The 18,879-nt window shown below is 37.3% G+C and overlaps 1 protein-coding gene across 1 annotated transcript; it reads right to left on the minus strand.

Moving 5' to 3' along the window:
• Positions 1–252: 252 nt before the first annotated feature.
• On the minus strand, positions 253–1,263 carry LOC142150373 (olfactory receptor 5AP2-like). Its single transcript, XM_075205569.1, has one exon. It carries the CDS (start codon positions 1,261–1,263, stop codon positions 253–255), a length of 1,011 nt encoding a protein of 336 aa, XP_075061670.1.
• Positions 1,264–18,879: the final 17,616 nt, after the last annotated feature.

The following is an 18,879-nucleotide window of genomic DNA, read 5'->3' on the forward strand; positions in this document are numbered from 1 at the left end:
TTACTTTAATTTAAATTTTGAAGTTTATTCAGTGATTGATATGAAATATAATATTTTGTGTACTTATTTACAGAGGTAAAAACTACTGACCTCAAGTATAAGTAGAATGCCAGGTTCCTCACACTCTACTGTTATAAGTACTTCACCCACCCAGTTTCGTTTAATATGACGTTTACAGCTACAATCTTTGGCACTATCTTGACATTAACATTTATTATCTCATTTATTTTATTAATTTGGTGCCAAAATTGTCTACCTACATGTTTTCTGTAGTTTAAACATTATTAATAGAACCCCAACTTTATCCCGAATAAATAACATAATTATATCTATATTTGTAAAATGATGCATTGCTCGCCTAATGACTCTTTTCACTTCTTGGTTCCTCAGACTATATATAAGTGGATTCAGCATTGGTGTCACTGCTGAGTAGAAGACAGCAGCTATCTTGTCTTGTTTCGCAAAAACATTGGAAGGAGAGTGTAGGTAAGTGAAGAAAACGGACACATAGAAGATAGTGGCACACATGAGATGGGAAGAGCATGTACTGAAGGCTTTCTGTCTGCCCTCAGCAGAATTAATCTGTAGAATGGAAGAAATGATGAAGGTGTATGAGATCAGAATAGTTATAAATGAACCCATGCCACAAGAAACTACAAAGAAAACAGTTACTATGACAGAAGAGAATGTATCAGAACAGGAAAGTTTGATTAGTTGAGGCATGTCACAATAGAAGTGGTCTATAAGGTTTGAACCACAAAATTGGAGACTAAATACACAACTAGTCTGCATGGATGACTGCGTGAATCCAATGGAGAAAGCCAGAAAAACCAGATGCCAACATTTTTTCTTGGTCATTATAGAGACATAATGGAGAGGGTGACATATGGCAGCATATCGGTCATACGACATACTTGATAGAAGTAACACCTCAGTACATGCCAGAGCAGCAAAGAAGAAGAACTGAAGGGCACATCCATCAAATGTGATGGTCTTCCTCATGGAGATAAGGTCATACAGCATTTTAGGAGTAATAACTGAGGAGTAGAGAAGGTCCACCAGAGAGAGGTAACTCAGGAAGAAGTACATCGGAGTGTGGAGGTTGGAGCTGTTATGGACAACAGCTATCATGCCGATGTTTCCCACTACAGTCACCATGTAAACATGTAAAAAAACTATGAAGAGGAACGGGGCAAGTTCTTCATTGTCAGTAAGTCCATAAAAAACAAACATTCTCACTTGAGTCTTGTTTATACCGTCCATTAAGTTCTCTATATGTAGTGATGGAATAAATATTTATTAGAAATATCAATAATTTACGAGTCTAAGTCTGAAACAAATTGCGAAATTAGCAACGTCACATAATGCAACCTGTAACAAAGTTATTGTGAGCAGGGACTTGAAATGAGCCAAATTATTTCATCAACACAGTATATAGTCTTTAGTCATTTCTAGATAATTTTTTATTAAATTTGTAAACAGTAATATCGGACAGAAAAGAAAAAAGGTGGAAGGAAAGGGAGAGATAGGGGATACATTAATGCAGACCATATTTTATCATTACATACTGAAATATATCAAGGGTTTTAACTAGGTACAGGAGGGAAACATTCTGTAAAGGAAGAGAAGTATTGGAACACGAGGACATGCAATAATACTGGAAGGAAGCAGGTTCAGAGGAAATGTGAGGAAAAATGTCTTCACAGAAAGAGTAGTGGATGAGTGGAATAGCCTCCAATCAGAGGTGGTAGAGGGTAAAATAGTAGAGCAATATAAATATGCTTGGGCTAGACATAAGGATATCCTTACAAACAACTAAGAATCAAATCGTATTTGAGGGTACCATAGGTTAAGAAATAGGCAGACTAAATCAGCCAAGTGTTTTTTATCTGCCATCAAATTCTATGTTTCTATGTCCAATAGATATATAATATATTATAAACATATCAAAACTGATATCTTGAGTTGCTATATAGAAAATATCTATGCTCAAAAGCTTGCTGTCCTAGAGGATCAAGAAGTTGTTTTGATTGGCTGCTTTTCAGGAGCCTGAGATGAAAAGCAAGATGGTGCATCAGTATTGGATAGAGGCATAGGAAAGGAGGGGGTGGTGATGTCTGATGGAGTTAAAATTGCACAGAAGGGATGTTAAATCATATGGGTAGACCAGGCTGACCAGGTGCAGCCAGTATATGCTTTGTATATACTGGCTTCCAATGGTTCCATAATCAAAGTAAAAAGCAATGACTACAGAGGACAACCATTACCTTGTTCCATTCTTGATTGTGAAAGTGCAGGAAGAAAAGCCATTCTCAAGTACTAAAGCCATTGGATAACACTATAAAACTGGCACAACTTCTTGGGTAAAGTGGCCACCAATGCCCATTGCCTGAAGAGCATATCTCATGAAAGGCCATACAACCCCGTTGAAAGCCATTTCCATATCCAGGGCCACCATCATATGGGGGAAACCAATTTATTTTCTGTGTAGAAATCACTTTACTCACTTTGTACGTTTGACTGCTGCTTGGTGGCCCAGAATAGAACCTAATCTGGGTGTACAAGAATGATGATGACTGAAGGTAGCCTATTCGCTATGATCACACCATTTAAGATCCACATTCAAAAGTGAGATTGGCCTGTAGCTTGCACATATTGGAGGATCATATTGCTCTTTGGAGATAATCACTAGTGGTAGAGCTCTCAAATGTTTCATCCTGGAGCCCTAAGAGCATAGGTGTCAGAGAAGTGGCAAAACCTGCCATGACTTAGAGCAGCTGTGTTTTTAAGGGGTTTTAATTGTCTGAGAGAGCTCCTCTGCTGTAATTTTTTTTATTTAAGGATGCTGCTTTTACCCTAGAGAAACGTGGTAAATGGCAAGAGCTAAAATAGTCTTCAATTTTAGCTTCAGTAGGGTTGGGTGTAGGTCATAAATCTTGGCTTAACAACATCTAAAATGCGATTTTCAGCGGGTCAAACAATGCATCTTTGATTGGATGTAGTTGAAATGTCGCCAGTGGAAGTGTGGACAACCGGAATGTTGACACCATAATATTGACAACAGTGTTAAAATAGCGACATTGTGAATGTCAATAGGCTGTAAAGTCGATAGTCACAATGTATTCAAAAAGCATTAGATTTAAAATAGCTTAGTGCCACCATCAGGACTACTGCCGGCAATATAGTAAACAAAAAGAAACAGAAGTAAATAAAATATAAAAGACATGCCCACTCCCCACCAAACAGCTCAACCCAACGAAAAAAACAATTCCATTTAGAAAAATTAATCTACCTTAATGTTCTATAGTGTTGGTATCAATTGTAAGTGATGATGAATTGAGTAGGAGAATAGCTATGTCTTTGGTTTAACTATAAGAGCTGGAGTTGCATTAATTGGTTGAGCAGGGGAGCCTACTTTTATCCTAAAAGAAAGAACAACAGTATTAAAATACCAACATTTTTTTTTTCTTAAAGAAGCTTGTAGAATCCAAATAAGCAGTTTCCTAGTGTTTCTGCAATATTTTGCTCTGAACTCATGGATGTGCCTAAAAAAATATATTTTCCCCGTCAAACTAAATAAATGCTTGAAATTGAGAGTGCAACTATTGAGTGTTAGATAAATTGGGTGTTGGTGAGCGCTTCCTAGTGTAGGGGGGAAGGAGGGGGAGTTTTTGCTGCTCAGGGGAATTGGGATCAGCAAGGGCAGTTCCAGCCCTTAAGTAGGTAAATAAAGCGTAGAGTGACCCCTTAGCGCACATATGTGTAAATCGTATAGAAAGATTGGTTTATTCCAAATGGTAACAAATGGTATCAAATCGTACAGTGATATCACAGAAAATATAAATTTGCAACCTCAACATTGATAAACAAGTATGTTGCACACTGGTAGGCATATATATTAAAAGAAATATTCATAATATTCATAATAATCACCTTGGCTCAAACCTTGAACAAATAGCACAATTCCCATTTTACTGGACACGGAGGTCCCAGAGGGAGCTAGATAGGTGAATTGAGTCCAATGGGTAGTGCAGTGTTCCAAGTTATACTCGGATTGACAGTCTCTGAAAATACAGTATATCAAATGGTGCCTTACAATTGAATGAATGGTGGCAATTAAAGAGATAAAGTTCAAAAAGCATAACAAATAATCCGGAAAACAGACTCAAAGTCCTAGAGCTGTGGTGTGGAAACAGCTTCGGTATTGAAGAATGATGCATAGTGTATCAGAATGCTGCTGGGTAGAACAACATGACAATTGTTACCATTTGGAATAAACCAATCTTTCTATACGATTTATACATATGTGCGCTAAGGGGACACTCTACGCTTTAACTATTGAGTGTTAGCTTATGTCAATGAATCAATATCAGCCTATTGATTCCCCTGACATTCAGTAATTTTAGGCAATTTTGGGTGATCTTGGGGGCAATCTGATGTACACTGAGGAGCCTTTGAGATCAATTTAAATTTGTGAGTAAAAGTGCAGCCATGTGGTAGCTGTAGTTCAGGCTTGCTAAACCCTATGGCATAAAGCAAGTACAGGATATAGGTAGTGAATGCTCAAATAAGTTGCTAAATTTGCAAATAAAGATTGTGGAGGTAGGCTCTTGTTCTCCGGAATAGGACTGCAGCTTGTGCAGGGTTGAATATAAAAGCTTATGCTGTGGAATTATATGCCCTAAGAGGTGTCTGTCTGTCTCATGCACTTGGAGATTCAAGCACATTTGTGTATATCATTACAAGCTATGCACTGTTCAACCAGTGCCAACTCTTACGTGTAACCTAGTTTAGGCCACGTGCTGCCCAGGCACCGCCTACAAACTCAGTGTACACCGTTACCAGACCCCAACTCAGCTATACCCTCAGAATTTTGCCCACAGTGTCAAACACCTTAGTGTGTTCTGGTGGGACAACCTCTCTTTGTATCACAACCCTATATGTTCCAGGGGGTGTTCCCCTGCAAATGCAAAATCCCAATTCTAATACCAGTTATCATAATTTCAAAATAATAATAATAATAATAAAAATAATAATAATAGTAATAAAATTTTGTCCAGATAATAGTGAGTTAAATATGCCTTAGTTTAGATTGCGCGAAGGAACATTTGCGCAAGTAAAAACTATGCTCCAATAGATGGATATCATGTTACATTTCACAAACATATACTTTTTTTTTCACATTTTTTATTTTTCTAAAAAAATGTGCACCAAATAGACATAATAGACTGTCGTATACAGACAAAATGTAAAAGAAATAGGTTGTGGTTCATCCCATCTACTCTCTAACCTCTGATTCCCATCAATAAAATAGTAGTTGGTGACCATCACTGTAGCCCACACTGTGGGACAAGCTAATTCCAAGCTTCCAGCTTGCATAAAACTTGGGTAGGTATTAATTATTTGTAATATTTTACATTTGTAACAGTTACGGTTTAGTCAGAGTTAGTGTAGAGGTCCACCAACATAATACCAGTACATTTAGCTGCAGAGTGATTATTTGTAACTTGTTTTCAAAAGCCAAAGCGTCAAAAGTAGAGAAGAGAAACAACTTATGCACTTGGGAATATAATACAAATGAGTTAATATTTTAGAGGATGTCTCCTTTACCTTTAAATGTTGATATACACTTTTGGTTGTTAGGAATATTTCCGCTCAGGAATGGGTTGCATGGGACAGTAAGTCTCCCATGTCTACATAAATGCTGTTGGTTCCACATGACTAATGCTACTTCATCAACATCATCTTCATCAACATTTATTTATATAGTGTCAGCAGAATCCGTAGCGCTTTACAATTCATCATCATCATCATCATCATCATCATCATCATTTATTTATATAGCGCCACTAATTCTGCAGCGCTGTACAGAGAACTCATTCACATCAGTCCCTGCCCCATTGGAGCTTACAGTCTAAATTCCCTACTATACACACACACACACACACACACACACACACACACACACACACACACAGACAGACAGACAAAGAGACAGAGAGACAGAGAGGGAGAGACTAGGGTCAATTTTTTTTTTATTGCAGCCAATTAACCTACCAGTATGTTTTTGGAGCAACCAGTAATAAAACAATCCTGGGTAATACATACAGACATAGAGGTAAGAGGGCCCTGCTCACAAGGCTACAATCTATGGGATAACGGTTTGATACACAAGGGTAAGTGCTACATCATATTGAATATTTGTCCAGCTAGAATGTAAAGGTTAAAAAGTATTTAGTGGGCTCAGTCACACAACTATGTCAGAGGGTTGTTGTCTTGTGTTAGCTGTGTAGAGGGTAACCTAGGGACATTTAGAGGGTGTTTGAGGAATATTATAAGTTTGTCTGAAGAGGTGGGTTTTCAGAGAGCACTTGAAGGTTTGAAGACTAATGATACTTAATTGGGAGTAGAGAAAGGAGATCAAAGCTCGGTCTCTGTACTCTCGTTGACATTTGAGTACCAATAATCTTTCTAGAGAAAATGGTGAACTCCATAAGAGATATCTACTCAATGTTTTTATTGAGGGTATCAAAAATGTCCATTGGGGGGGTAGAATTTCTAGTAATTTGTAAAAGCTGAAAAAAAAAAAAAAAAACCCACTACCTCAGTGGTACATTTCCCAAAATTCCACTAAATTAAATTATTGTTGACTAAGGCAGAGGAGGTCTTATAAATCATAAATGTGTGCAGGAAACTAACCATAACTGGTCCTGATGTCATCAAAAACTTCCATGGGAAATTGTACATTTTCCTCTATAATGGGGTAGTTTCTCATCCTTTTTCAACATTTAATCCTGCATAATAATATTTTAGCAATTGTTCTTTTATATTGAATAGCCCCAAATTGTTGTAAAATTTAGTCAATGTGCCCCAAATCTGAGGAAAAAAAAATCTCTTTGCGCATTAAGAGTCTGATTCAAATTGGAAAGCAACTTGCACACAAGCTGTATTTTTAAAAAGAACACAGAACTTGTGCATAGTTCCAACTATATTCACATCCAAGATGCATTTCAGTCCTTCTAAACCTTACTTGCTGTATGTCGACAGACAGAACAGACTGCAGTATACGAATATGTATGTGTGTAATATAAGGTCACATCAGAACACATGCAAAATAATGTATATCATAAAAAAAATTAAAACGTCTAAGCAATATAATCATTAATAAAAATAAGGTTGGCTTTAAATAAAAAAAAATTATATATATATTTTACATTAAATACATAACATCACTTTTAATGTGTATTATACATACAATTCCTTTTTATGTCTATCTTACTTGCATACGCATGTTCTGTGCTAGCTAGAGGCACACATATGAGTACGTATCCAAACAAGACTTTACCTTATCAGTCATCTCTAGCAGTCGGCACTTACACCTGCCCTGTAGCTGTACAAATCATACATTTGAAACTAAGGGTACTTAAAAATTCAAGGGGACTTGAATTAACCGTGCATTGTCTACGATCATGAATCAGACACTAAGGCCCTGATTCATTAAGGAAAGTAACGCAAAATAAGGAGTAAGTTTTCTCCTGGGCAAACCATGTTACAATGCAAGGGGTGCAAATGAGTTTATTATTTTGCACATTAGTAAAATACTGTCTGTTTTTTCATGTAGCACACAAATACTTGCTAGCTTTATTTTTACACTGATATTTAAAGTAGATCTAAGACATGCTCTACCAAATTATAAATCTGTGCCCACATTATAAATTTACCTCCCCCTCTAATGTAACATGGTTTTGCCAAGGTGCAAAGTTACTCCTTGCTTTTGCTTTTCGTTAATAACTCAAACTCTAAATATTTTAGAAGTACTCCTGATTAGTTTTAAATATTATTTAAAATTTTGCTATATTTTATTAATGTATTTACTAGTTCATATATTTCAAAATTATAGTTAGCAGACTGAAGTATCCATTAAATCCAGTATAAGTACCCAGGTGCGTAAACTAATGGTTGAGAACCACTATTCTAAGAATTCTGAGGACATGACCAAGCTGGTTTGAAGGCCAACTATTTTATTCAATAAATATTTTAACAACATTTCAATAGCTTCTCTAAATTTATTGAGAACAAACATTCTTGTCCGTCAAATTAAAAAAAACAATGATTCTCAATCTGATTTTACTTTTACTGATTTTTCTGAACGTAAGAAAACTGACTGGCTTGATCACTTATTGTATAAATGTATTTTAATTAGTGGTGCGATGTGACAATGTATGTCATTGCAAATGTACTGAATTTTGAATTGGAAATATTGATTTCTGAGATAGTATGCCAGGTTGAAAGAAATTTTAACTTTTCTAAAGGAAGTCCCATGCTAATTAGACCTTTTCATCTCAGTGGCCAACATAACTTGCTAGTTTGAATGCACAGGAGGGGGTCGTTACCTTTTTATCCTGTGTCTTAGAGCGATAGGAAACCTGACAGCCAGTAATTTAGGAGATCACTGATTGATGTAAATTTTGTTATGTTTAAATTGCGTTAAATCCAAATTTAGAGAACATATTACAACTGGATGCTAAATCTGATGTAATATCTCAGACTTTGTGTTGCCAGATAGGATTAGGGTGCTGGGTTACAACCTGCCAACACGTGTGTCAGAAACAGTATAAAAGAGCTGTATTTTGTATTCAAATGTAGTTTACCATCTGAACTTCTGGAAGATCACTAGTACATATAACTAGTGTGTAAATGTCCTTGTAAGGACCCTTGAGTAATAAAACATCACTGCTTGAAGATTCTGCCTAACACCTAATGCCTGAGGTATCCTGAGAAAAACAGATTAAAGCTTACACCATGATCCGTTCCCCAGCTGTCCTGTGTTGTTGCGAGGAACCAGTTTCTAAAATAATCTAACTCATCATCATCATGAAAGTATAGCTAAGAATTATTTTTTGCATCTTGGAGAATATTTTTCCTTATTCAGTAGTAGCAACTCATCCAGTTCTCTTTCGACAATACTCATAAAGTCAAAGTATCTGGTAGACATTTAGCTTGCAGTCTCTGAGTCTCTCCCTCACACAGGTACTTATTTCTCATTATGTCGTATTAGAAGGATTGATAGATTAAAGGAAGATTTATTAAGTATTTATTCCCACCCTGATTGAAACAGTTTGACATCAGTATTGCAGTGAGGATCAGTAGATTATACTTGAAAATTTAATTTTACATTGCTAGGCAGGATTTATACAGGGAAGAACATTTACAGGCAGATGTCCCCCCACTCGTGACATATTGAGGTTCAAGTAAACAATATTTTGGGAGGAAATGAGAAATGTGTAAGTTTTTAAGGAGACTGCCCACAAGTAATAGATGGCAGCACATAGATTTCAGTAGGTACATTGCTGTGTTCTCAGTAGACCAATGGACTCATCCAGCACCAATTCAATACATTTGTTCCTACCACACACAGGGTAAGAGTCAGTGACACCAATAACACAGGACAAGTCTGATCATTAGTTCAGTGCACTAGATAAGATGCTAAAATCACATCAATAAAAATACCAGTAATAGCTATAAAATATGTTTAAAAATAATCTGAGGTTCCGTGCTTGTGTCCCTGGTCCTAGTAATGTACTTGTATTTCAGTCACCAGTTTCTCGTCTTTGTATAAAATGATTAATAATATGATACCTGTGGTAAGAGATGTACATTGGTCTCTTCTCTGTCTGAATATAATTGTCTGACATCCGGGATCCACACAGTTTCTTACTCCTGTGACTAATGATCCTTCTTTATATGAAACTAAATACCCAGGAGTATAAATGTCTCCTGTCCCAGAGAACAAAACTCTAATTATTGTAATGTCTGAACAAACCAATTAGTAAGTGGTGGAATAATGGCTACATTGAGAAATACAGTTATATCCAGTAGTTTTTTTTTATTCTTTTACATTATTTTATTTATTCATTGATTTCATCTTTTTTTTTATTATTTCTCTATTTTAGTATTATATATTATTGGTTTCATTACCTGAATTAAAAGCATTGTTGAAGGGTGCCTATCTGCACTACAGCCACGGCAGCCAAATCAGACATTTGCTTTCATTGCCCAACTTATACCAAACAGATAAATGATAGCAAAGTTAATTAATGAATGTGGACACCAAGTCCATTCATAAGTGTGTGTGCAGTGCTTGAATATCAATCTATTTCTATGTGACAGGGTGGGCTTAGTTTCCCACCCTGTAAGGTTTCACAGATTGCCTTGGAGTTTCTCTTACCATCACTAACCTGCCATTATGAATATTCCTACTGGTGTTGCTTGGCCACCAGACATTCACCAACTGTGTGTCATCTGCATACCAAGGTGGTGTCTCCAGTTGTAAAATAGCCACTTTATTATGTATGGACTGAGATATTTATCTTTATATATCCATCACAAAGTCACTTCCAGGGTCCCTACTCCAATATCTAGTGCCACTGCTCAGCCCAACATCCACGTCTCTCAACTACACTCATTACTGCTCCTCTTCTTAGCGACAGGATTTTTTTTGGGCTGTACCCACTATGTGAAATTCATTCCCTCATACAACAAGACTTTCCCCATGCCTATAAGAACTCATTCACATTAGTCCCTGCCCCATTGGGGCAGGGACTGTTGTGAATGAGTTCTCTGTACAGCGCTGTGGAATTAGTGACGCTATATAAATAAATAGATGATGATGATGAAATAATCTCTGCTCCTTCTCTCTTCTAAGATAGACATGTTCTATACAACACATGCACCATTTTAGAGCATCTCTGATTTTTATATTTTATTAATCTGGAGATATGGCACCAGATCTGTACACAGTACACAAGGTGAGGTCTTAACAGTGACCCATAAGTGGAAATAAAAACCTCCCTCTTCCTGCTACTAATATCTCTTCCTATATCAAGTATTATAATGGCTTTTCCAACTGGTGACTACATTGCTTGCTGACCTTTATCTCATCTGATACTGAAATTCTAAAGATGGGTACACACTACAGAAACTTTCTCCTGTTGCAATATTGTTAACGATTTTACAAATGAAAGTCCCTATCAGCATGCCGATTCATGCCTAGACACTTACAGAATTTTACACAATTTGCCTTCAGATCTGTGCTCTTCATCTGTCATAATCAGCTGCTAAAAAGATCTGTGGAGATCTGCCTACACTGCAGAATTGACACAACATAGTTCCAGAGATTTTTAATCTGATTATAAAATCAAAATGAACAACACAATGTGCTTTGGTTCGATAAAACAGGATAGTGGGAGCGTACACACTAATGCAACATTGGACATAATAGTCGTGTATTGTATGATTAGGCTGATAATTGGGTGAAGAACCTGTAGTTTGTACCTAGCTTTAGGTCCTCATTTCCCCTGTTGTTGACATTATAAAAATAATTATTAATTTTGTATTCTGTTATTGGATTTTTATGTTCCACATGCATTACTTTAATTTTGAAATATTACATTTAGTTTCCACAATTAAAGTCATTCCTCTGTTTTACAACGTGATGACCACATTGTAAAATGTGACCTCTGAGCACATTGTTAGCATTTGCGACACACGCGATTCATAAACCTCTATATAGGAATTTCTAATGTTTTCCTCATCTCAGTTTCACCACCAGCAGAGTAGTTACTATTAGACTTGTTTTACATGGATCTATCAAAACTGCCAGCATTAAAGGATAGAAATAAGACTCACCTGTAAGTACCATGACCATACTTGCCAACTCTCCCAGAATGTCCGGTGGGAGACTCCCGAAATCCAGGTAGGTCTCCCAGACTCCCAGGAGAGCAGGGAATTCCACCACACCCTGGCCACTTCCTAGTGTAGTGGGGAGGATGGGAGCATCAATGACGCGTTCCGCAGTGAATTACGTCATTTTGGCCCCGCCCCCGCAACAAAATATCGATTTCGTTGCTGTTTGTTTGGGATTGAGCAAGTAAGGAGTGAGGTTTTGCTGCATGGGGTGGGCTTATTTCCTTTAATTATTTTCACTCTTAGAATGCATAATGTAATCTAATCATTTTGCCTGGTATGGTTCCCTCAGTGGGCTTCCAGGCACTATAGCCATATATATGGTAGCACAGTTTAGAACCTGGACCATAGTCTAAAGGCCCATCCAGATGATGACTCTTGAGCTGTATTCAATTAAAATACTAAATGCACAAAAATAATTGAATTCTATGCTTTTACGTGTGTGTTATTTAGTCATGCAGTAGTGGAAAGTTGAGAGCATTTGTTTTTAACTCCATTTCATTGTAATTTGAAGCACTGATGTCAGAGTAGGTGCATAAAAAAATGAGGACCCTAGACGTTGGTTTGAGAGCTTAAAAGTTTTGATCAAAATATGAACCTCACGTTTACATTTTGCTCATGCTAACACACAGATATGCAGTATTATGGATAAACACTGACAATAGATGTGGTTTGGTTTTGTATCCATATAGAGCATTTATATTGCCATGCAACTGGTACCCTGGACAGTATGAAATCAACCAAGTGCAAGCTGATTCATTTTCTATTTTGTTTCCAAATAAAAACCAGCTTGAGAAATGAGGATTCCTGAGGTTTAGTTTTGATCTTAAATGTTTTAATAAAAATATGAATCACAAAATTTAATTTTGCTGGACACATACAGATTAGCAATACTGAGGGTGTTAGTGTAGTAAGGTGTACTTATGTCAATTTACAGGCAGCAAGGTTTAGTTTCTCGGTATAAACACTGTAACTGTATTTAATAAAGTGCACATCTAGTCCAAATCAACAGCCAAACACTTTGCCTTTACATTTACTAGCGCGTTTCATCATTTATAAAAGCTGCCTGGGACAAGGTCACAATATCACTTTTAACTTTGCATAAAATACACATGGTCAAAATAAGAGAAAGTACATTTCTCGTATAGGAAGTAAACTTGTATCATCCTGATCTTTATATTTCCTCTTTTACATTATTTTGAACTAATCATTTGTACTTCATTGGGCTTTGTTTGTGGTTTATCAGCCAACCACATTGATCTCTCTGTGCAGGAATTGATGAGCCTGAGTGCCAAGTGACTCGACCCATCCAACGTTGTCCTACTTCCATTTTATCACTTGATCCCTAGATTGTAAATGAGTGGAATCAACATTGTGATCACAAACACAGTCAGAAAGCACCTTATCACATTACTCTAAGTAATGATAGTAGTAATGTGAACCTCATACAAAAGGCTTTCTGCCAGCTCTCACTAGATTTAATCCTTAAAATGTAAGATACAATTAGAGTGTTTAAGATCAGCATTGTCATCAAAGAACAAAGAACACAAATCTATGAAGACAACAGTAACCATGTCACATGAGAGTTTAAGAGCAGGACTTTCTGAATAACGGAGGGATGTTACAATAGAATTGATCTAAAAGGCTCAATCCACAGAATCATAGACTGAATACACAGCTCGTCTGCACAGATCATTGCAACAAGCAACAGCTGAAGCTAGGAGATGTAATGGAAAATAGCAATATGTCAGTTATACGACATGCTCCAGAGTAGGAGATCCCTATTGTTACTGGTAGAGCAGCAAAGAAGCAGAACTGAGGAGCACGGACATTAAATGAGATCTTGGAGAAAAGATCATTGTGTAGAAGAGGTAACTCATGATATAGTACATTGGAGAATTCGTTATGATGTCCATTTTTTCTTTCTCTGTTGTGAGTAAAGCAAAATAAAAATAATCATTATTTTACCATTTATATCAAACCACAAAACGTAGAAATAGGTAACTCAGGCAATAGTACATTGGAGTGTAGAGGTTGTAGAGGCATTATGGCTATTGTTCATTGGACAATGATCAATAGCCTTAATGATGGGAAGAGCTTTGACCCGGGGAGCCTGTTCTGAGCATTTCACAGGATGGATTTGGACAAAAACGTCACAGACTGGTAACATTGTACAACAGAAGATATATTAGGGGGTTGAGGTCATGGTCGGACTGCCCGTTGGTGAACGCTGGCCAGAGCTTTGACCAGAGGAGCCTGTTAATTAATTGGGTTGGTATTTATATGGGACCGACTACCGATTTTATTGACAATTTCATTTAAGCACATGGATTAATAAAATTCTTCAATGAGTTAATTATTCATGCTATATAATTGATAAACCAGTGTGTGGTATGTACAGTATATTAAACTCCTCTGTTCTTCCCAGGGAGTGTTTGTAGATAATAGAGACCAGACCCATGGTTACAGACCATCACCCTGTATTAATTTATGGCCCCTGTCACAAAAGTTGAAGCCTTTGAAAGTATCTCTTTAAGGACAGTGATATGCAACACACATCTGGGATGTCTCAGACACTTCGACTGCTGAGCCAGGCAGCTGGGTTAAATGTTAATGACAAGCTGGGACACAGGAAAATGTTGTATCATATTTTCTCCAATATCGTACTTACAGGAGGCATGCAGGGTTTTCAAATAAAGGGAAACTTATCACCTATTGTGTGGAGGTTAAATCATATTTGTAAGCCATTCTGGTAAGAAGTTAGGATAGGATAAATAAAACTTGACTTAAAAAGTGTTTTGAACAGGAGTCATAAAGCCCTAATTTGCATTTACACAGGCTTTCTAATTCTGTTATCACAGGAAGGTAGCTGTGGGCCTTCAGCATGTTTTAAAACTGCCCTGTAACTCTAAGAAGTTGTTCACTTTTGGTGAGTCAATCTGATATTGAAGTGTCCCTTTTTTCTGCTTCTCCCAGCAGCAGAAAATTGACCACACTTGAGTCTATGAATTCTATGTTTTATGCTTTTTATTTTACAAGAAACCATTGCATTATATCTTTGTACAGTATGTAATTTGATTAATTGTTTTATCTTAAACATTGTGGATTTATTTTCTATATTAAATTACACTTAATAAGTTCAGGTCTCTGTGTTCTTATAAATTCACGTGTCAGACAGTTTGGTCAAAACTCTACATACTTGAAACAGGGGACAACATTGTGGTTTATGATAAATCTGATTAAAGTAAATTGTGATAGATTAGTAGTAAGGGAGATCCGAAGGTTTCCTGAGGCTTCTAATATTCGAATAACCTTGGTGGTTGCATAATTGGTAAGGCAAAGCCAGTGTGTGGCATAAATAGGGAAGGATTTAATCATTTTAGACAGACCAGGTGGTTGCTTTTGATTAACCCTTTGTCACACACACGTAACACAGGTTCAGGTGAGTGCTGGTCATGACAACTGTCCTCTTAGTTGTAATTACATATGAATTTATGTGATTTAATTTTTATTATTTGTATATGTATATATTATCTTAGAATTAATTAACTACTGCCCAGTATTGAATGTGTTTTTTGCTTATTATTTTAGAGTTTAATTTGACCTTTTGGATTACCGGCCTGTAGCTTTACAGCTGTAGACATTTGGTCATCATTAACGATATGGTTTAAAAATCTTCTCAACCACAAAGCTTACTTTTCACGTGGACTTGAATGTATATTCATTGTTTCCTCTTAAGAAATTTCTTGTTGGTGATGAAACGCGTCAAGTAGAATATCTAATTATCTATCTAGCAGTGCACTGTGTATGGACAATATTGATCATTTCCCCGCACTATAGGAACAGGGCTGTTTTTCCTTCACTCAAAATATTGGACAGGTTATCACTAGAATTTTCAATTGGCATCTTCAGATTTGACCGAGGACTGCCTGCGGATGCAATTAGCAGACAAGTATTTGCATATTGGTGTCAATCTGTTTGGAGATACCTGTAGGAGCATTTATGCTCAATTGCCTCCGGTATATATATCAACAGCGCCCATTCATTAACCATCTGCACATTAACAACCGTATTTATTTATTATCATTGTACACATCGTGATTCGGTGTTTCTTACACACTACAGATGATATAAATCACTATCTATGAGACCTTGAATGCTCTCCATGAACATCTATATTTAATACCTGCTGGAATGTTAGGTGAGAGGATTCTGAAACTGTGATTATCGTCTATCGGCATACATAGATAAATGTTTGTTTTATTTTTATTTTTTTCCAAGATTGGTGCACGGTTATGGGATCTATTAGTAAACTCAATGTTTTTAGATTTCAAATTAAATGTTATTTTACATATATTTTAGATTGATTCCTTAGATAGATATTTATTTTACTGTTGAGTAGAAGGTGTAGTGTGTGTTTCAGCCATGTTCATTTGTCTTTAACTTTATGTTTTTTTCCTTTATTGGCAATTTTATGTTCTACCACTACAGCAACTTTTTTCTCTTTCGAATTGTTTTACCTTTTCACCACTAGAAGTTTTGTTTGTCAAAGAATATATATACGCTCTTAAAAAATATGTATTTACCGCTCTGTTGAACTTACACTTTGGTGCTGGATGCTGAGGCTGTGGAAAAGGGAAATTAGAAGATATTAGAACAGTCTGTGTGTACAGTGTAATGTGTTCCCCATATATCACACATTGAGAAACATCAGACATCTTTCCTGTCCAATCACTGCTGGGACACTGTGCTGGTTGTATTATCACCCTTGAATAACTTAACCATATAAGATATAACACCACCAGCACATTGTTCCTGCACCCCAAATAATAAACCAGCGCAGGGGCAAACGCAGGAATTGTAGAGGGGGGTTTCCACACCACGCCGCCAGTGGGTGTGACAAGCATAGATGAGGGCGTGACTATAATTTTAGACAGTGCTTGGCTGCTCTCCAACTCTTCCTATCCCCATAATATACATGGACAATGCTGAGTGCACTACTGTTAGGTGCACGCAACTCTCCCTTTTCAACCAGAGCCATGGGAAGCAGGTGCAGTGTCCAGCCAACTCAATTATACAGTGCCCCAGGCTTGGAGAGGGGTTTCTAGGCACTAGGAGACCCCCCCTCGGTTTGCCTATGTAGCTGTTGGGGTACAGAGAATACTGACCTTGTTTGGTGTGATACCAGTATCCAGCCACTGAAAGGGCAGCGATGAGGATCATTCCTATAATACTGAGACGGATAGACCACAGTATTATAGACTGCTGGATAGAACACTGGCAAATATCACATCTCTGCAGAGTTTGTAGAGCTAAGAAAGAGACAGAGAAGAATAACAGGTTTCAGTTTTGTTCTCAACTACTGATATGAAACCCAGGGGCGCACAGAGGATTTTGAAGGAGGGGTTTACCCTCCACCAAAAAAAAAAGCTCAGCAGCTCAGTTTAGGCAGCACTGTACTATACAGCAGCCGCGGCACTGTCAAAGAAGCGTCCGCGGAGGTGCTGTACACAATACAGCACCGCCGCGAATGCTTCCTTGGCAGCGCCGCGGCTGCTGTATAGTACAGTGCCAATATGTAGGGCACTTCTTTAGCGGAGGGGTTTCTGGAGACCCAGAAACCCCCCCTGCGTGCACCACTGAAACCCCTGTGTGAAACAGGTGCACCGTCACTATAAAATCCTGACTGACAAGGGCAGCATAAGGACAGTTCAGTGGACGACTGAACACTGTTATATTTTTGGATGACTTTTTGGGGGAATTTAAATTTGCCGTCTTTTTGGCCAATACAATAGCAGATTGCCCGGCTAGCAGAAAATAAAGGTTAAGCCTGATTGGTATTATTTCTTGACAATATATTATTAATTATATTATTAATATAAGTTATAATATATTGCATTGCTAATGTTAATGTATGTTGTTATGATATATCATTGCACTTGTTCTTAAATGTGGATATTACTAAGCATTGCTGTAATCTATACCATGCCAACAATTTTCACTTTGGTTCAATGGGATCCACAGGCTACTGGCACCCCAGAGACGGCATATTTCACATGAAGTGCCAGTCAACTGGAAGCTTTCACTCAAAACACTGGAAATGACTAAACCAGGGGGGGGTCTAAAGATCCCCAGATAAATGCTTCATTGTGTGGACATGTGGGATACCACTATTTATTATCTGGGCCAAGCAGACTTCCTGTAGCCCAGCACAGTTGGGCCTGATGTGTAGTATGAAAGGAAGATAATGACAGCCCTTCTACTGAGCTAGTCCAAATCCAGAGGGACATTATAATCTAAGTACCCTCCTTTTAGAAAGCCCTATACCATGTAAGCCAGATAAGTGATAAAAGGGGGCCTCTCCTCTCTCATGTTCTAGTGTATTATCTGAACACCTGCTAGTGACCACAAATGGGATTGCAACTGAAACTTACAATCAGGTTTTTCTATAATTAATCAACATTAGATAATCTCTAAATCATCCCCCTGAAGATTCACAAGAACAGTAAGTGTGTTCTGTAAACAAGATACTGTACCATGATAGGTATAAGATAACATCACACCATCGTAGAACATATACTAATTCTGCTATGAGGATATACTAGATGATTTATTGTAAAATGTTTACATTTCCAGCAAAATCTCCTTGAGATTAAGGGTGTGCACCGGGCACTTTTAGTGTTTTGTGTTTTGTGTTTTGTGTTCTGATTAGCTTGAGGTTTTGGGTTCTGATATGTTTTGCCAAAACACCTGACGAAAGGTTTTGGTTCTGATTTAGGGTTTTGGGTTCTGATTTATTTTTAAAAAAGCATAAAAAGTGCTAAAATCTAGTTTTTTGTTGGTTTTTCAGTCATACGCTATTATTAACCTCAATAACATTCAATAACAATCATTTCCACTAATTTCCAGTGTATTTGGAACACCTCACATTTCCCAATATTGTTTTTAGTCCAAATCATTGGACCGAGGAAGCTTTCTGGACTGCGTAGTGGAGTGTCCCCAGTACCCAATTTGGTACCGGGGCCACAATAAATAAACATAAACTGGTCTCAATTCCACTGCACAGCTATCTGGACTGCGTAGTGTAGTGACCCCGGTACCCAATTTGGTACCAGGGCCACAATAAAAAAATAA

Source organism: Mixophyes fleayi, chromosome 4 (assembly GCF_038048845.1).
Source record: "Mixophyes fleayi isolate aMixFle1 chromosome 4, aMixFle1.hap1, whole genome shotgun sequence".
Classification (NCBI taxonomy): domain Eukaryota; kingdom Metazoa; phylum Chordata; class Amphibia; order Anura; family Limnodynastidae; genus Mixophyes; species Mixophyes fleayi.

Bases quoted from the DNA above. Each gene is read 5' to 3' on its own strand.
- LOC142150373 (XM_075205569.1), bottom strand. From the start codon at position 1,263: ATGGACGGTATAAACAAGACTCAAGTGAGAATGTTTGTTTTTTATGGA.